At 39.5% G+C, this 20528-nt stretch overlaps 1 protein-coding gene across 1 annotated transcript; it reads left to right on the forward strand.

The window, feature by feature from the left end:
- The first annotated feature begins 347 nt into the window (after positions 1 to 347).
- Positions 348 to 5810, forward strand: C1GALT1 (core 1 synthase, glycoprotein-N-acetylgalactosamine 3-beta-galactosyltransferase 1). Its single transcript, XM_009994922.1, has 3 exons — positions 348 to 583; positions 2252 to 2919; positions 5601 to 5810. Exons 1-3 carry the CDS (start codon positions 361 to 363, stop codon positions 5808 to 5810), a joined length of 1101 nt encoding a protein of 366 aa, XP_009993224.1. The 5' UTR covers positions 348 to 360.
- The last annotated feature ends 14718 nt before the right edge of the window (positions 5811 to 20528 follow it).

Here is a 20528-nt window from a genome sequence, read left to right on the forward strand (position 1 = left end):
TGTGAGTTAAGTGTTTTCATTATTGTATAAATCAAACATAAATGTAATTAATTCTTTTTGTAAGAACTATTGTGATTTATGACTCCTCTTTATCGTTTAAGATAAAGAATATATGGTAGCCGTTTTGCACTAAATTCACCTTTGGTTGTGCAATTTTATATGAATATTTGTACTGCTCTTGTACTTAAACTTCCATGCAAGTCCAGGGGAGCTGAATCTCATATCTAGCACTGAGATCTCTGCTTCCATTGATGCAGGCCTTGATTTCTTCCTATAGTTTTAGATTCAGATTTGTGTCTTAAGTGGCTTCAAGCTTAATTTATTTCTCATTTGTTTTTTACAGTGTATTACCTTCAGGAGATGGCCTCTTCTAAGTCTTTGGTGAACCTTCTAACCTTCACGTTTGGATCAGCAATAGGGTTTTTTGTGTGCTATCTTCTATTTAGTGTTATACTAGAAGAACAGGTTACGATCCAGCCTAATATCCTTCACAATGATCCCCACGGTCAACACTCATCAGATATCGATAACAACCAGCTGCAAGGTCAAATGAATTTCAATGCAGACTCTGGACAGCATAAAGGTATATTGTTACACCTGACTAATTATATAATGTACCCCCTTTTCATGCATTGCAAAACGCTGCTTTCTTCACTGCCAAGAGTTTTATGAATCCTTTTCTTTCACTTTACCCATGTTCAGGTTACATCTAAATAGCTGCTCTCCTGAGTTCTCCTGAATGGTGGTTTTCTTGGTTTACATTTTTATTACAGTATTGGGTTGTTTTGTTTTTCCTTAGAGCCAAACTGGTTGCCTAGCTTCTGTATCCAGAGTTGTTTGGAGTAGGAAATTCTCAAATGAACTATTGACATCAAAGTGTGGTTTTGCTAAGCAGAAATGTTTGCTACCATTGTATATGTGCCTCAATTGCTTCTTAGCTCTAAGAATCTTATTTTGCACTACTTCTAACTTTTTAGCTAACCTCTCAAATAAAGCTAAAAAGGAAGTTAAACTTTTGACATGATTAGTAAAACTTGGAATTGGAGTAAGGCAAGGGGGCGGAGAGGGTCACTGTGGTTATTGTTTGCCAAGCTGATTATGGGGCAGCCCAAATACAGATTGCTGTTTGCAGTCAGAAAACAGAGAAAATCTGTTTATACTCAGATTTTTATTTTTTCAAATGAGGTAGACACTTCTAATCTTTCAGGCATTTTTAAAAAATTGGCATATCTCATTAAATGAGTTAGTTCTAAATGCTAACTATGCATAATGTTGGGACAGTTTGGGTGAGAAAAAACACACCATAATGCATTTGCTGAAGATGTTAATAAATAATTTGCTATTTAAAATAACTAAGACAAGTTTGTGAGTGTTTCACATATAATTGTAGAAAGTGGTTGCAAAGAAATCTGATCTGTTGCCTAAAGCATAAGCAAGAATATTTAAGGACCAGTTATGCAGATTGCACTCTCCGTGGAGTTTTCTTCTGCATGAGTTAAAATCATTCTGTGTATCAAATGGAAATGAGTGCTTTGGCATCTTGAAAAAAAAATAGATTACACACCTGAAATAACTGTATTTATTCTATTGGATTGTCTGCAAATAGAAACATTTTAGGACAATAGTAATAACTAGTTTCATAGTATCCTAACTTATTTAATCTGATTTTTTTGCAAAAAAGATTTAACTTGATTTGGTAATAAATTATTTTTTTCTGGCTTTCCATCTGCTTTTTCCTTCAAAAATATGCTGCTGGTTTAGAGATATTTATTAGGTTTTGTTAGTGATCATGAATATATATAACAGCGTTATGAGTTTTCTGCATTGCATTAAGTTGTGTTCATTGTGAATGACAAAAATACTCAGCTTTAAAATTTTCATTAGTCCTCCAACACCATAAAGGAGTTGCCTCCAAACAGTTTTTGTCCATGAATCGAGGTTTCGTGAAGCCACGTTTCTCTGAACAGATACACATTTTGATATGGCTCTTAGGCTGTCCTTTATCCTGTGAAGTTGAAGTAGCTTTAAGAATTTTAGTTTATTGGGTTTGAGAGTAATTTTTGTTTTCTTCTAAATCTAACTGTAATTTAATTGATTTAATTTAGAAGCAAATGCCTCCTCTCCATGTCTTTTCTGATCTAGAAACAGAATGTCTGGGGGGGAGATTATTCTTTCTTTGTTTCACAATCAAGTCTGATACTGTTTTGGAACTTTCCTCTTTTTCTTTTTTTTTTTTTTTTTTTTTTTTTAGATGAGAATAAAAATATTGCAGAGGGACTGTATGAGAAAGTGAAAATACTCTGTTGGGTCATGACTGGACCTCAAAATCTAGAAAAGAAAGCCAAGCATGTTAAGGCCACTTGGGCCCAACGTTGTAATAAAATAATTTTTATGAGCTCTGAGGAAAATAAAGACTTCCCAACTGTGGGCCTAGAAACCAAAGAAGGCAGAGACCAACTGTACTGGAAGACTATTAAAGCTTTTCAATATGTATATGACCATTATTTTGATGACGCTGATTGGTTTATGAAAGCAGATGATGATACATACGTTATATTGGACAATTTGAGATGGCTTCTTTCAAAATACAGTCCTGACCAACCAATATACTTTGGAAGAAGGTTTAAGCCTTATGTGAAACAGGGCTACATGAGTGGAGGAGCTGGATATGTTTTAAGCAAAGAAGCACTGAAGAGATTTGTTAATGCGTTTAAAACAAACAAATGCTCTCACAGTTCCTCTATTGAAGACCTAGCACTAGGAAAGTGCATGGAGATCATTAATGTGGAAGCAGGAGATTCCAGGGATACAAATGGTAGAGAAACCTTTCATCCCTTTGTTCCAGAACATCACTTAATCAGAGGATACCTACCAAAAACATTCTGGTACTGGAATTATAATTATTATCCTGCTGTAGAGGTAAGTCCTTAGCAAACTGGTACACATTTTATGAAGTACATCTCACAGTGCGGATGTGTGTGGTCTGTGAATTAGCAGTTTAGTAGCACCTCAGTATATTAGAAAAGGAAGTTTTGTTGTGATACCTTGTGGAACACCCATGTGCAGGTGTATTAAATGCATCTAAAAATGTCTGTAAAATGATGAAAATAATTTAACAAGTTAATGCTCAGCACATAACAGTCCAGAGGAGCTAGTGTATCTTAAATTGTTATTACTGTTTTGCTTTGCTCTGAAGACAGTAAAAAACGATGAAAACTTTATGACATACTTGTCTAGTGTCACCACTATTACTTTCCTTGCAAAGTTATTTTTCTGGTTTGTTCCCTCGTAGCTCACACACAGTGTTACTTGTTTTTCCTCCAATCACCCAACTCCCAGTATGCAGTAAGAAACCAGACAAGTGTGGTTCATTCCAAGCTGTGTGTGCTCACTGTACAGAACTGGCTTAAACAGTATGTCTTAGTTACATTAAAGCCTGCTGACAGAGAAGGTGTCACTCAGCTTTATCTCAACCACCTCCCTGGGCAGCCTGTTCAAATGTCTGACAGTCCTTTCAGTGAAAAATTCTTCCTAATGTCTAGTCTAAGCCTCCCCTGGTCCAGCTTGAGGCCATTCCCTCTTGTTCTATCACCAGTTACCTGTGAGAAGAGACCAGCACCTACCTCTTTACAGCATCCATTCAATTAGTTGTAGAGGGTGATGAGATCTCCCCGCAGCTTCCATTTCTTCAGACTAAATAGCCCCAGTTCCCTCAGCCACTCCTTATAATACTTGTTCCCAAGGCCCTTCAGTAGCTTCGTTGCCCTTCTTTGGACGAGCTCTAGTACCTCGATGTCTTTTTTCTACTGAGGTGCCCAAAACTGGACACAGTATTTGAGGTGTGGCCTCAGGCAGATCAACACTCCTCTCAAATTGGTGTCATCTGCAAACTTACTGAGAGTGCATTCTATCTTCTCATCAAGATTGTTGTTAAAGATGTTAAAAAGAAGTGCTCCCAACACTGAGCGCTGAGGAACCCTTTTTGTGACCAGCTACCAGCTGAATTTAACTCCATTCACCACCACTCTCTGGGCTCAGTTGTTCAGCCAGTTTTTTACCCAGCAGAGCGTTGGCCCATCCAAGCCATGAGCAGACAGATTTTTCATCACAATGCTGTGGGAGACAGTGTCAGAGGCCTTATGGAAGTCCAGGTTGACAATATCTGCTTCCTTTCCCTCATTGGCCAGGTGGGTCATCTTGTCATAGAAGGAGATCAGGTTTGTCAGGTAGGACCTTCCTTTCATAAACCTGTGCTGACTGGACCTGATCACCTGGTTGGTTCTTTATATGGTGCTTAATGGCACTCAAGAGATCTGCTCTATGACCTTCTGTGGCATCGAGGTCAGACTGACAGGTCTGTAGTTCCCTGGGTCCTCCTTTTTGGCCTTTCTTGTGGATGGGTACTACATTTGCTACCCTCCAGTCCACTGGGGCCTCCCTAGTTAGCCAGGACTGCTGGAATAAGAAAAGGTCTAGCTCTCCAGTAGACTTTTCATTGTAAAGCATCTAGGTTTATACTTTTACTCAGTAGCTAGAGAATTTCTGTAGCTTTAAACAGCTACAATACTGCCTTTAGTGTGTCAGGATGCAGCAGCTTTAGCTATTTTTGCAGTTCATGGTTGGCTGAGTTGTGGACAGTTACATCTGGAAGTGACGCAGTGGTGGTTGGATCCATAATGAAAATCGCATATTTGATCCTGTCCCATCGTATTTGTGTTTGTATAGAGACCAGTTCATCTGCTATATTCACAAGCTACATTTATCAAACTTAGTACGTATTTGAGAGAATAACAGTTATATAGCAGTTACTGTTGGGGGGTTGGACTAGATGATCTTTTGAGATCCCTTCCAACCCCTAAGATTCTGTGATTATCTTCAATGTATTTAAATATTTAATCTGAAGTTCTAATTAGAGTTTTAGTATTAGCAGCTCTGCAATCAGATCTGATGAACCCCCCTTTCTTCCAGAAAAGCATTCTCCAAGCTGAATTTGAGCTAGAAAATACAAGTTGCAACAAATGTGCTAACAATGATCCTAAAAACACTTAATTATATCAATGGAATTAATAAACTAAAAAAAAAGGTCCACAATGCTTTGTTACAACTTCCTGTGTGTAGGAAGTGAGACTGACAATTTTGCCAAACTGTGTAATGTATGAACACACACACGAGTGCATGTGCATGCACTCTGGATCAGTGCTGTCACAAGCATGTATTGCTTCATATATAAATACAATGCATTCAGACCTGCTTGCTGCTTCTTGCTTTTGTTTAAACACCAACATAAAAAAAAGAACCATGGAAAAGCAGAAAACTTCTGACATAAACAATGGCAGCTACTGTTTTTCACCAGCTTGGTTAGAGAAGCAAAAGACTATAACCAACTTGATTTACATCCAACTTGATTTTAGGAAGATGCTTTGGCAGATATTCCTGATACATTTTGCTTGCCTCACACCAAGTTTTGAGGTACAGAAATGTCTGCTAGTAGTGAATTTCTCACCATGAAGTCAAGTATGTGTTTGAATTCTTCTTGGATCTTTAATCTGGGGCATGCTTTGATATTCTTGCTGACTATTTTTACTTGTTTTATATTTTAGGGTCCCGGATGCTGCTCTGATCTAGCAGTTTCATTCCACTACGTTGATTCTGTGACCATGTATCATTTGGAATATTTAATTTATCATCTCCGACCATATGGGTATTTGTATCGATACAATCCTGATTTGGTAAAGAATCCAGAAGAGCAGAGCAAAAGTGAAGCACTGGAGGATAATCAAAAGCTAAAACAAAAAATTTCTGAGAATTAATTGGACTTTGAAGAAAAGGAAAAGAAAGTACAATGAATGAGTCTTCGCAAACTCCTGCATGAAGCTTGTGGACTGAAATTACTCATTGTGATTCTTATTTTGAAAATCACATTGGCAGTATTTCCTGTCACTGCCTGTGTGCAACAGAGTCAGGTGCTGGCTCTGACTGTTTGGGATAGCATGACCTTGCAGCCCTGCTCACCAAGATTTGGGGCCTTCAAGCTGTGTAATTATAGGGGTGTTTTTTTCTGGAAGAATTTGTATAAAAAACATAGTGAATGGGTTAAAAGATAATCTTAAGTGTATCTGTTCCTTTTTCTGTTTCCCTCTTTCCTTCTGGATGTTCTGTTGCGTCATTTCTACTATTAGAAACTGGATGCTGCACAGTCAAACAACTCATGGCAGGTTTTTCTGGTATTCTCAGTATTTTCAAGCTACTTGGTTTACCTTGCCCTTTAAGGAAGGGAGAGGCATGAAAATAGAGTCTCAAGTCTGCTTTGCCTTAATGACAGGCTGGTTATTATGAATAGGCAGAGATTCACGCAGATTAATCTGAATTATTTCAGAAATGGAGTTCACTGCTATGAGGATTTTTGTCTTAATTTTTAACTTTTTTGTACAAAACAATATGAAGTTGGATCACTACTGTTTTAAGGATAAAAACAGAAATATTGTTTAAATTGCTGAAGTGATGCAAGCTGCTTACATATTTGCTTGCCTGTAGCTGTTTTTTTGTATTTTCGTATTGGTTGAATGGATATAAAAAATAATCTCAGAATTTCTCAGCATAAAGTAGGCACTTCCTGCAATGGAAGTCTCTCTTCCATTACACCTTCTATATAAACCACAAAAGATAGTATCTTAGCAAAGTTACAGTGGCATTACAGTGGCATTACAGTAATTTGGTTTCAGCCAGTATTATAATTAGTTTGTTTCCATTTAATTCTCACATCACTGTACTTTGATATTGTGGAGTTACCTTATTCATTAAAACTACAGATTTAAGTAAGTGCTATTTTAAAACCGCAGCAAAGCTGATTTGACTGCTTCGCTACACATCTAGTTTATTTGGCTAAAGTACTTAATTTCACTTTTCTGAACATTATTTGTTTCCTCCACTTGTAAAATTTCTTCTATACCAGCTTTTTGTTACCTTTTTCAGAAGAAACTGTTAAGTTATCCTTATTTCAGTCTTTTTGAAGCTGAAGTGTGTTTTTATTCAGGTAAACAAGCCTGAATGCCGGAATTGTTCAAAGTGCATTAACTTTCTCCACTCATTTATGAGTATCTCTGCCTCTTAAATGAAAACACTTTCTTGGTGTGCAAAATAGGTGTTTTAATTACTGAAGAATTTTCAGAGGCCAAACCTGTGTTTTACATAGTTCATGTAAAAACTTTCTGGTTTTCTCTTTTTCAAGTTGAGTCAATAGCAGTGTGGGGGATAGAGTTAAGCTTGTTATGTAGTGTGTCTTTATTCCACACTTGAACTAAAGTTTTTTCATCCTTTTATCACTTTTCACCTTCATCATATTGATGAATTTGGACATAACCTAATTACCTCCAGTCATTGTTTTGTAAAGGGCACATACTAGTAGCAGACAGCCTTATTTGCTGCTGCTGTCCTTCAGGATCTTCCTGGAAGAGCATTTAACCATAAAGTACTGGAATATTTTTCCAAAGGTAGTTCTTTTACAGGTCGGGGTTTTATCTGTTGTCCAACAGCAGAGGGTCATGGCTCTTCAACATGATGGCAATTACTGATAGGTCTCATAGAGCTGAAGTATTCCATACATTTTTCTCTGGGTTTGTATATCGAGTATTAGTTAAATAGTTGCTGCAGGGTTGAACCTGTTGGTCTTTTACGAGCAAGGCTTCCTCTGAAGTACTGAAAGGGAGATGAGCTTTATTTTATGTTAATTGACCAAAGTAGAAACCATATTTGCTTAAAATAGGAAAAAGTCTCCAGTTAGCTCTAGTCAGAGGGGTGCATGTCCAGAGGAGAATGGATGGTACCATGCTGAGAGGTGCTTCGTTCTGTGAGCTAAATGTTTAACCCATGTGCAGCACAAACCAATAATATTGTGAAATCCATTTGGTATTGATAACTCCAGTAGCATTATTCAAACATGAAATTAAAATTTTCTGGAATACTTATGGAAGTTCTAAAAATTCAGTCCATGTAAAAAATCTACCCAATTACTGTAGTTTTTCTTTATTAATACTTTCGTCCTTAGTGCAGCCTTGGGAAGTTAAAGATTTTCTTCCAGAACAAGCAGAACTAATCTTGCATAGTTTCTGATTTGTGTCCTGTGTTTGCTCTGTGCTGCCGTGTGAAGTAACATAATTTACTTTTCATGTTCCTTACTCTCCTGTCTTTGGGTTTTCAGTTTCCTCGTGCGTAAGTCTTGAATGGACAAAAGGAAGCAGCTAGTGAGATGTTTGAGCAATAGGTTGGTTGCTGATGTGGCGAGTCAAACCAGCTATTGCTGAACTGTTGCTGAGCTCACAGTGAAGTCTTTCCTCAGCAGCAGTTCTAATATTTGTCTGCTGCCTGGCTGGGGCCTGTGGGCTTAGCAGCGTGGGGCAGGAGTGTCCCTTTCCTCAGAACACATAGGACCTCAGGGGAAAGGGAGAAATTAAGAAACAAGTTCCATTTTTTGAGGGAATAAGGCTAAGAACTTTCTACCTTGTGATAAGTAGGTGGCCTATCTGAGGAGTAGCCTTTTCCATTCCATTCTTGGTTTGTTTTAAAGTGTCCTTGCTCTTAGGCCTCTGAATAGTTTTCTTTTGCCTTTTTAACAGCACTGCAGATAACTTTTTTTTCCTTCCAGACAAGCTGGAAAATTATCTATTTTTATGTTCGGTGATTGTAGCAGAGGACTGTTATTCTCTGTTGAATTGTATTGCCATAACAATGAGGTGATACCTCTGAAATAATTAGTTTGTATCTCACAATCTTCGGAAGCTTCAGTAAGACAAGGTTGGAATGTGAACTGTTACTATAATTTTCATGTGCAATATTACACTACTATTAGTGTAATATTAGTCTGTTATTTCACTCTCAGGTCTTTCTGCCTTGAGAAAGTATTTACTGAGTTTTGGTATTTCTGCAGCCCAATGAGACTACAGTATTTCAGGTAGATGGATCTTTCTGAAGCACAGCAACATAGGCTGTCTTAGGCTATACTGATTATTGCTGTGATTTTGTTTCTAAAAGAGGTTTCTTAATTTTATAAAACCTAAAATCTTCCAGTTACCTTCTGATCATTGTTTTTAAGCAGAGGATAGTATTAATCTTTGCAGAAGAAGACAAATCTTAATCTTCCTTCACTCCCTGCTAATTTTTGCAATCTATATTGGTATTATTTAAGAGGTTAAACACTGGTGTTAACACCATCTCTCATTTTGCAGAAGCTCTTTTCCCTGTACTTATTGCCTTTAAGGACACTTACTTTGTTTTCCTTTGGTGGGGGTGCATTAAAAATCACTTTTTTTTCACATGTTGCCATTTGTTCTGTACGCTTCCAGAAGTATAAATTTTAGTGAGTAGCTGATAGACCTCTTATAAACAGTTTGATATCTGAGCAGGGTGTTTTATCTTTGTATGACAGAACAGTGTGGATTATTTCTCTGATGTACCTGCTGCTGATGTTAATAGTGCATGCACAGATGAAAATAGATCCCTCAATACAGAACCACTTGGAAAGACAATTTTGTCCTTTTTCTGTCAAGGAAAGCTTCTGTGGAACTCCAAAAGTATAATTTGCTTTGTTTTACTGTAATGTATTTAAAATATTCCACAAATGTTATTCATACTCTAAAAGAATTGAATATTGCTGCTGGACAGTATGCTCCACTTCAAACCTGTGAATGTTTCACTTGGCAGTTGTAGGTAGTCGTGTCCCTTAATGGCAGATACAAGTTGGTGACTTGTCTGGAATGATCACCATAAAGATTTGTTTCTTAAATATCTTCTTTGAAGTGCCTTTGACCAATTTTTAGTATCGAAATTAGGTTGAGAATTGAATAAATAAGTTATCTCCTACACAGTTGAATGTCTGTCTTCATTTACCCCTCCTGTATGCTAGTACAGCATTAGTAGTGTAGCCTAGCATCACAATTTAGTGTAATAAAAACCCTTGGGTGGGTATAGGAAAGTCAAAAAGCTTCTCACATGTGCTGTACTTTCTGTTATATTTGTGCTATTAATAAATAGCAGGCTGCCTTAAAAACAAAAATGGTATTTTTTTGAGTGTAAAATTGATCATAAGTTCTAGTACTATATTCACATAAGCAGGCTGTTGTTTCTACATTGTCCTGATGTTTCAGTGCCTCCACATGTTACTCAACATCCTGAATGAACTGACTATAGTTGATACCTCAAAGACAAAGCAAAACTGTTCAAAATTAAACACATTTTTAAATAAAGGATTTTTTCTTTCAGTGCATGTCTTACTTCTGAAAAAAAAACACCTTAAGATTTTGCTGTTGAGCTTTCTAACCTAGCTTTCTGCTATTTATGCACAATAAAAGTCAGCAGTACAGAATGTTCCCCTTATGCAGATGGGAAATGTCCTTACATGTGAAATGCTGGTGATTGGATGTGGTAGGCACAAGCATGGTACAGCTGTGCTTCATTGCCTCAAGTACTGTAGTAGACCTTGCTAGTACTGTTAACCTGGATTAACTGACCATTTCATTTCCAAGTGCAGGAAGTGTGTGGCAACCAATTTAACTGCCCAAAAGCTAGAATATTTTAGCTAAGGAACAGCAGCCAATCAAACAGACATAAAAGCTCCTCTCTAAATCAGGCACAGGTTATGCCTTTATGTGATGCTACTATAACTTCCAACTGTCAGGATCACACTAGATCCAGCAAATTGCAGGGTGATGCAACTACTGAAGCAGAACAAAACTACATCTACTGTTTCATAGGCATTGGTTTGCTGTGCTTGCTTATTTTTTAAAATATGTAACAGACTCTGCTTATTTGATTACTAGAAGTTATAGACTCAAGTGAAATACCACTGAATGCAGGTGAACTCTTGTACAGAAAGATTCATTACCTCAAGTGAAGTTCCCTTAGGTTCTTCTCTGTACTCTAGTATGAACTAGAAATTTAAGCCAGTATCTTAAACCCAGGGACTGCTAAACTGTGGGGAAGATAAAGTCTGTGTATTGCTTGTTCCAGCTCTTGCTGCAGAATGCTTAGCAGTCTTTTCCTCCTTTTTGACAGTGTCGCACCTTAATAGGACCTTCTGTGGACCAAAAATTTGGTAGTGAGGTGCTTATTCTGACAACTATCTGAGGAATAAGTGAGCCCTGCAGTGAACATTTTCATTGTTCCACATGTGAAATTATTTAACATAGATTTAGGAAAACTGCTGGATCATGGGATCTTCCAGGTGTCAGGGTAGTAGCTGGCATTTGTAAAAGAAAAGTGGTTAATTCAGAAGCGTAGCCTGAGCTCTCAATTTTTTTCAGCTTTCTAAAATCTATTCCTGTAAGACTGCTTGGAATTCCAATAAAAATGCATTGTAGAGATGCTCTCCACACTACTTAGTCAAAAAAATGTGGCAGGGAGACTACTTCTGCACTATTATTAACACTGGAATTCAGATCTGGTGTAGTTTTGAGCTATGACCAACACACTTCCCTTTTACCATTTCTTTCCAGACTCCCTCAGCCCCCAGTTCCATTGTGGTGAAACTACAAGCCATGAAGTACAGTCCCCTCTTTCTTCCTTTCTTCCTCCCAAAATGCTTTTCTGTAAGCTTTGTGTTCTTTAGGGAGATTAAAGCCTCAGGTGCTGGAACTGACCACAGCTTCCAAACCTTCTTGGGGCTTCTCTGATGTTTTAGGCAGCTCTGGGAATGACACAGAAATTATGAATTTACATATTCAAGGTGTTACCTTCTTTGTAGGTATGATTTGTATTTTAAGCAGATTTCCATCTTCTTTCCCCAACTTGTTTTTCCTTTTCTTTTTCTGTCATGAGTTTTACCTTCTGCTCTGCAAAGTGTTTTTTGAGAAGAGGGTAGCAGATGGATTGCTGTCATTTTCACACTCCCAGGGGCCTGCTCCTCACTTCAGGTCTGTATGTGAAATGGCTCACTGCCTTCTCTAAAGTTTTACTAACCTGACATATTTTAAACGAGTCACTGTCAAAGCAAGAGTTGGAACCATGCTTTATCATTTAGTGCTTAAAATACTTCTTAGTTTAACAGGATGGACAGGTGAACTGGCTCCAAACTGTGGCACCCAGTTGTATTGCTTGTGTATGAAAAATGTTTTCCTTAAGAAGGGGGAATTATCTGTGGAACGTTTTTCTGGAAGAAAAGTGAATTTTCCATTTGTCCATTAAATGTTGCTACAGTAATGATCTCATTTTTTGCTTTTGCACAAAGAGTGCTTTTGTCAAGCTGAGTGGCAATGGAGTTTCAAATGAAGTAGATCTGAACAGAGACGTGAGTTTGTCAGGAATGTTTGTTAAATAAAAAATTGATGTGGACAGCTTGTGGCTTTTATTTGACTCTAAAACTTTGCTTGAGTGGGTACCTAAGTTTGCAGCACAGTTCTTCAGTTGTACAAAACCAAACTATGGCATGTGTGAACCCATCACATTGGTATCTTGAAGTAAAAAATTGAATTTCTGGCTTCCAGTAACTCCTTGCCCTCTTCTGATTTCTTTACCCTCCTAGGAAAACATCCTAACCCACTGCAAGGAGAAGAGCTTTCTAAGTAACTTCAGTCACCTGAAGAACCCAATCAGGCTCCCACTTACTGCTGCTGCTTCCCAGATCCACCCTGATTTGTTTGTGTTCCCCAGTATCTCTGGATCCTGCGTGGTCTGAGGTAATCAAGGTCTTGACTCCTCCTTCTCTAAGATCCAACCAAAAAGGCTTAAAAATTAATGCACATTAGTGCCTTGCACCTTTAAAACCTTGGTCTATAATTTTTTTTTGTTCCCCTTTTCACTGTTCATGTGACTTCTTAACTAGGAATTACCCAAGTGTTGTGCTGTTGAGCACTGTCTTCCTGGTCCCGGCTGCTGGAGATGGAGAGTGTAAGATTTAAGACAAATGTTAATTTAGGGGCAAATCCTGTGTACTTGATAGAAATCCAAACAAATAGATGTCTCCATAATGATTTTTTTTTAATGAACTTCATCTCCAAACTCTGTATTTCTACTAAATTTGGGAGCATGACAATGTTGTTAAATGTCTGTTCTTTGGCTATTCGGTTGCAAGTGGAGGAGGGGGCTGTAAACCCATATCCCTCCTAGATGTTTACCCCAGGTGAGCACCCTGCAGGAATTAAGCATGCATCATACGAAGTCCCACCTGAGGATCTGAAGTTCTCTAGGCACAGTTCTTCACCAGCAGCAGTGGTTTGAGCATTTACCACCAAAACAACAGGTTTCACATGTTCCACTGTGGATTCTGTTGAAATGGTAGCTGAAATACGATTAGTGTTTCAAGGACAGGTAGGGTAATCATGTCTGGAATTGATTTTCATTCACCATTTAGAAAAGCAAACTCTGCTGTTCAGAAGCTGGCAGCGCTTCAACATTAACAATGAAGCCTTTGTTCCTATTTGTGTTACAATGTTACTCCATTTTTTACCAAAGAATAGGTGGTGTCTATTTAACCAGATTAGAACATCATTTGCCAGCCTAATCAACAGCGTCCTGTTTTTGAAGTATTTCCCTGTCAGCTACCTTGGGCTTTGTAAGCTTTACCCTTGTCAGCTTCCAAAGCTGCATTTCGTGCATCTTGTTCAGACTCATACAAGTAAATATTACTCAAAACATATCAGCTATTTTCATTTTAGGTAAGCATCATGATCTCTAAATGTAGAAGTTGTCTTATCAAATGTAGACCTGAATGTTCACAAATTCGTGCCCATCCCAGTGCGAGAAGCTTTATGCATCAGCTGTATCTTCTTGCTTTAAAACCATCATTACAAAAGTAGCATTTAGGTCTTATTAATCGCTGTACAGCTACTAAAACTTTATCCAGAAGAATGAGTTAGATTCACAGGGCCTTTATTACCTTATATAATCCTATTGTAATTGCAGAAAAATCCCATTGTAAATGAATTATGCCAGCCCACACTTTGACCAGCATTTCTTGTCCAAAGGGCTTTTGGCGATACCGACTGAAAACTAAAACCTTGTAGATGTGTAGTGGCTCTCTGGTTTGACCTGGTCTTTGCCATACTGAACTTTGCCATCAGTCCTGCAGCAAAGACTCTCAGTATTGCTGAATGTTTTTCTTGGGGAGCCAGAGTTGTGGATTTCATGTATATTTTCAGCAAAGCTTTTTAGAAGATCCATATGTACTGCTGGGAAGCTTCACCCTGAACTCTCAGTCCTTATGAATCGCAAAGAGGCAGAGAAAGCGTGAGTTACTCTTACATGTAGCATCTAGGAATTCTACTCCTGACATCACTCTAAAGTGAGGAAACTGTTACAAATGTTTAACAACCTGAAAAAAAAATTAAATCATTGTTGGAATAAGGATGTATTTGATGTGTCCTATTAGACAAATGTGTTTGTGGGCTAGATACCTGGGCCCAGGAGAGAGTGAGAAAGCTCTTACAATATACAAATGAACAAAAAAATGTTGGCTGGTCCTATGGCTTTTGCAATTAAGCATAGGTTAATTACATATATTCAGCTAGACCACCTGCTATTTTGACTTCTAAATATAACTGTGCACTGTACAAGTAGCATCTCCAAGATAAGCATAAGGAAAGAAAATGCTACTACATGGAATGCGCATGTCCCATGCTAATGTATCAGTAAGTAGTCACAGACATTCTAACGTGACTGAAGAGAGGCCAAATGCTTTTGTTTTTACACTTTTGTGTTATGCTGCTGCCTGGATCACTTAACTCCAATGCCTGTTTGAGCTGGAGCATCTCATCAAGGGAACCCATCTTCTTGATGGGTTTTCTGTGTACAGGTGCAATGCTTTGTGGATCCTGCTGCCGAGCAGCACATTTTCTGTTTATTGTCTGCCCAAGCCTTTCATCTGACTGCCAAATAAGATACTTGCCTGTATGCAGGAGCTTCAGAAACCCAATCCTACCTTGTAGCTGATTCTTCTTTAAGCAGCAATCATGGAGATGACTTCTGTTGTGTGTTCCTACCTGAGTTACCTTATAATCCTAAAACATTTTGTCAACTTTGCAGGAAGTTGTTTTGGCACCTGCATGTTTTTTCTTCAGCTTCTCCAGGTCCTGTTGGTCCCTGCTGCTGCTTTGCTTTCCACAGCTGGGAGAGCCCCTGCCTGATCATGAGCTGTGTCCTGCCCATCTCATCCTTCATGAGTTTTCACTTTCTCCCTTTCCTTGCAGGGGAATGGTGTGGAAGTTCTGCTTATAGCAGGGTAGATAGACTGTTCTGTTTCATCTCAATGCTAATGTGTACTATTTCCATCTCACGGGGAAGGGACTCTTCCACTGTATTGCATAAGTGACTAGCTATAGGCTGAGTTTTCCCTCCTTCTAGTCTCCTATCTTTTTAATGCACACTAGGTTTTATGGGTGTAAAGGTTCCCTCTCTCTCTGTAGCTGTACCATAGTCGTGCTTGTTGCTTGCTGGACTTTGAGATCACATTTCCTCAGTATGCTGATCTTGAAGTATTGGCACAGGTCCTTTGGCTTTTAAAAAAGCTTCTAATCTGTGAGAGCCAGCAGGTAGCTGATGTTAAAAATGCCGTAACAATTATTATAGGCAAGGCGAGAACAGGATCCAAAACAGTTTTTCCCACATGGAAGTAATAAAATGTCTTCATAGGGGTCTGTGCTGCCTGCAGCACCTGGGCCTAACTTAAACAGGGTGCTTAAGAGTTATTGTTGTAATTCCTAAAGAGCAAATACATAAAGAACAGGAAACAAATGCAACAAGGCAGGAAACACTTTACCCTGGTGTTCAGTTCAGCATTGCGCTGTTATTTAGCGCTTCACTTTTGTTTCACAAAAACACCTGTTCTGTGTTAGAGGAGGAAGCAAGCTGGTTAAAGAAAGTGCAGTTAAAGAAACACAGCTAGTTTCCAAAACTTTGACACCAAGACCCACAGGAGGAACTATCCAAGGAAATGCTTGCCACCCTATGATGAGCAGCTACCAAGTAGAGTGCCTGAGGACAGGTGGAGATCAAGGTGTGCTACTAGCATGTCATGTAGGTCAACCTACACCTGAAACTGAGAATGAACTTGATGCAATTGAATGAGTTTTATAACACGAGTAACTTCTAGGTCTGATCTTAACGCTGCCCTCTCCCGTTGTTGCTCTTTGATTAATAGATGCTGCTCTTTCAAAAGCTGGAAGGACCTCTTGTTACACAACCTGACGCTACAAAGAGCAGGGTAAAGTACATGAAGGTAAAAATATTTCCTTATACAAATCATATGTATTAAAGAGAAAAAAAAGAAGGTGATTTAGTGAAATGATGTTCCCAGAATGAAGCCACCTCAGGGCTGTAATGTGAGAAAGCTTTAGAGAGAGTGGGTATGTTGGGGTGTTGCTAGTTTGAACTGGCTAGAGGGGTAGGAAAGTAGTTTAGCTTTTATCCCCAGTAGATCCAGGAGGGTCATGCTGGATTCATTGATGTACCACCCAAAAGCAGAGATCAAAGTCTTTACTCCAGTCTCCAACATTCTCCACCTGGCTTTGTACTGGAGTTACAGCTTGGGGCCAGGGACTCTCATTTGCTGCTGCTGCTATTATGGTGAGCCCTGACTTCCCTGGGTACTTGGGTGTCTGGAAAGTGCTCCTAGGCTTGACACTTAGTGCTAGATGTAAATTTGCTAGATTCAGCAGTATTACAATGGCTCTAGAAGAAGCGAGGTGCTGCAAGGGGACTCATGGTTCTGGGGTATGTTATTCTTTGGCTTTCATACCACAGTGTATTGTGCAAGGCTGGACTTGATGATCTTGTGTGACTAGTGGAGTCCCTCAGGGGTCGGTACTGGGACCAGTGTTGTTCAACATCTTCATCAAAGACCTGGATGAGGGTATAGAATGTACCCTCGGCAAGTTTGCTGATGACACTAAGCTGAGAGGAGTGGCTGACACACCAGAAGGCTGTGCTGCCATTCAGAGACACTTAGATAGGCTGGAGAGTTGCACGGGGAGAAACCTGATGAAGTTCAACAAGGGGAAGTGTAGAGTTCTGCATCTGGGGAAGAACAACCCCATGTACCGGTACAGGTTGGGGGCTGACCTGCTGGAGAGCAGTGTAGGAGAAAGGGACCTTGGAGTCCTGGTAGACAGGAGGATGACCATGAGCCAGCAATGTGCCCTTGTGGCCAAGAAGGCCAATGGCATCCTGGGGTGCATTAGAAAGGGTGTGGTTAGTCGGTCGAGAGAGGTTCTCCTCCCCCTCTATTCTGCATTGGTGAGGCCGCATCTGGAGTATTGTGTCCAGTTCTGGGCCCCTCAGTTCAAGAAGGACAGGGAACTGCTCGAAAGAGTCCAGCGCAGAGCCACAAAGATGATTAAGGGAGTGGAACATCTCCCTTATGAGGAAAGGCTGAGGGAGCTGGGTCTCTTTAGCTTGGAGAAAAGGAGACTGAGGGGTGACCTCATCAATGTTTACAAATATGTAAGGGGTGAGCATCAGGGAGATGGAGTTAGGCTTTTCTCAGTGATGACCAGTGATAGGACAAGGGGTAATGGGTGCAAATTGGAGCATAGGAGGTTCAAGGTGAATATCCAAAAAATTTTTTTTACTGTAAGAGTGACAGAGCACTGGAACAGGCTGCCCAGGGAGGTTGTGGAGTCTCCTTCACTGGAGACATTCAAAACCCACCTGGATGAGTTCCTGTGTGATGTGCTCTAGGTGACCCTGCTCTGGCAGGGGGGGTGGACTAGATGATCTTTCGAGGTCCCTTCCAACCCCTAAGATTCTGTGATTCTATGATTCTATGATCTTAAAGGTCTTTTCCAGCCTCGGTAATCGTGTGATTCTGTGATAAGGGTCCTTTTTATAGCTGTGTTCCTGCTTCACTGTAAATACCTTATAGAGCTTGTCACTGCAGTACTTGATATCTGGCTCAACACCCTGGTTCCACAATGTCCAGTTTGAACATGAGGCATAAGACAACTGGGAAATTTGTCAAAGAAGATCATGAAGTAGCTAATAGAGACCAGTAGGAAATGTAATTTTGTGAGATGCATTAAGAGATGATTTAAAAGTCCTTGACCAGCTACTGCTGCTGAGTTTTGGAAGTTGTTACTTCAATAGAATTTGTAAAAATCTGTTGATATCTTGCTGTTTGTTTTGCAGAGGCATTTTTTTTTTTTCCTCCTGGTGGCACTGTAGGATAAAGCTGTTGGGACCCTGAACTTCAGCTGCATCATTTAAGATGCTGGCATTTCTTTTCATTGATATGACAAGTTCTGTAATGCTTGACTTGAGGAGCAGTACAACATGCTTACTCCATATTAACTTAAATTCCTGATGTGGAATTTTAACCTGTTGAAGAGGACTTCTGTTGGGTGATTCTTCTCCTCTTAAAAAGGAAAGTTTCAGCCAGCTTTTCAATTGTAAACAAATCCAACACACTACTGAGCATGTAAAAAAAGCCTGATGTGACTACTAAATTCTCAAGGATCCTGCTCAAAGAATGCTTTGCACTCACACAAGCTCACATCCATGCCCTAGAATATCCATCGATTACCGTGACTTTGGGTTGGCTACATTGTACAGTTCATCCAGAACAAAACCTGAAAATTTTGTTTGCAGATGTGATATTCCCTTCAGGCTGAGTGCAGTTCTGCCTCCAGCACCACCCTTGTCAGTGTGCTTTCTGCTTATTACAGTGACTTGTGTATTTTGGCAGCCTGTGCCTCAAGTAACTTATGATCCGCCCAGTTACGCGGCGTGCAGCCTGATGGAGTCCCAGTCATAGTTCTCCAAGGGTCATTGCAATGAAAATATTAATTTTCAAAGCAATATTTTATATTGTTTTCATATTTTATCTCATTATGTTTGAAGTAATTGGAAAATACAGCCTTTCTGGTCAGCAGAAATATATTTCACCCCTTAATTTACAAATATAGTTAAAACTGATGGAAGCTGTCCTTGGAGAAAACACGATGCACTAGGGAGTTGTCCCTAAAAAGAATGAAACATGATGTAGATGAAATTGCCACTTATGTCATTATGGTAATTCAGAAGAGTTACTAGCTATTTGCTTTCCATGGAAAAATCACTACAAACTGTCCCCAGGCTTCCTCCCCTGCCCCCCTCTCCACTTCCCTGCCCATGTGCTCAGTGAGCCTGGGCATCCCTGGGCCAGAAGGCAGCAACCAGACCACAAACCCCCTGAAATCTTTCTCCAGATAAATGCTTTCCACACAGCCATCTCTCCCCTAGCCTGGCTACTGAAGGGGGTGTACCCAGGCACATCGTTGGCCTGTTTTTTTTCTAACTGTTTCTGATTTATTTTACCACTCTGGCACAATTTTTTTATGTGTTGGGAAAGCTTTAAGCTGCTGAGAGAGGAGCAGCATCAGCCCTAACACTTCCAGCAGCACCTGGGATTAGCTGAGATTGCAGCAGTTTTAAAGCTAATCCAAAACTCTTTTGGGGACGTTAATCACATGTTGAGCCTCCTGGTTTCCAGATTTGTTGTGGTCAAAACTCTCCTCTACCATTATTTTTACAATAAGGAATGGTTTTCTTTTTGTCCCAGGGTCAACTGTGTAGATGCTGGAGAGATCCCTTTTGCCATGCCAATAAAATACAAAAATCTCCCTTTTTCGTCCCTGTCTGTATGTAGGGAGATCACAGCTGCTTAAAGCAGAGATTGTGAGACAGAGGAGAACACGTGTTCTTCCTTCTGTCTGAGAAATTGTTCTAAATTAGGTCTTACATACTCTTAGAAAGCCAAAATAGGATCTTTATGGATTGTGTTTTAGAGCCTTACCCATTTGGCTGAATTTCTACATATTCCTGGTTAGGAAAAAAAAAAAAAAGCCAAGCTGAAGTAGAATTTGGTTCAAAATCTGTTTTGTTTATGCCTGAAGCTTAGACCTGATTCTCTCCCTACTAAAAGCTGTAATAACTCTCCTGGAATTAAAGACTCTTATATTTAAGGCTCTCTCCAGTAAATATCTAGTAACTAAATATAATTTAGATTTCTTTGTCTAGCTACCAAGTATGATAACTGAGATGTCTGCTTACATTTGCCTGTGCCATTTTAAAATCTTCATCTGCAGCAGATTCTGTTTCAGCAGCAGCTGCAAGAGCTCTGCAACTGGGAAGGTAAAAAGTAAGTCTGAAGAGATGGAAATTATTATGAAAGATAATTGATAAGAAGCTGCAGGATGAATAACTGTGAGTAACGTGGATGTCAAAGATCTCATTGCTGGACCTACTGTATCTCATGTGTCTGGAGACCTTACGAATGTTGCTGTACTTGCAGGTAGAGCTTAAGTGTCCCAGCCCACACACCTGTCCATGGAGACTTTGGTCCTTTCACTGAGGGGTGGAGGAAGAGAAGTTGTTTTGTTATTTGTTTTTAGGGCAACAAAGATGGCTGGGGAGCTGCAGCATCTCTCTTATGAGAAAAGGTTGAGAGCTGGGACTCTCTAGCCTGGAGAAGAGAAGGCTGAGCAGAGACCTTATTAATGTCTCTAAGTATCTAAAGGGCAAGTGCAAGGAGGATGGACTCAGGTTCTTTTCAGTAGTGCCCAGCAATA

The sequence above is a fragment of the Chaetura pelagica genome, unplaced genomic scaffold (genome assembly GCF_000747805.2).
Source record: "Chaetura pelagica isolate M959 unplaced genomic scaffold, ChaPel_1.0 scaffold12, whole genome shotgun sequence".
NCBI classification, from domain to species: domain Eukaryota; kingdom Metazoa; phylum Chordata; class Aves; order Apodiformes; family Apodidae; genus Chaetura; species Chaetura pelagica.

Coding starts and splice junctions, on each gene's coding strand:
- C1GALT1 (XM_009994922.1), top strand. CDS start 361: ATGGCCTCTTCTAAGTCTTTGGTGAACCTTCTAACCTTCACGTTTGGA. Junction 584..2,251: donor AGACTCTGGACAGCATAAAG/GTATATTGTTAC, acceptor TTTTTTTTTTAG/ATGAGAATAAAAATATTGCA. Junction 2,920..5,600: donor ATTATTATCCTGCTGTAGAG/GTAAGTCCTTAG, acceptor TTTATATTTTAG/GGTCCCGGATGCTGCTCTGA.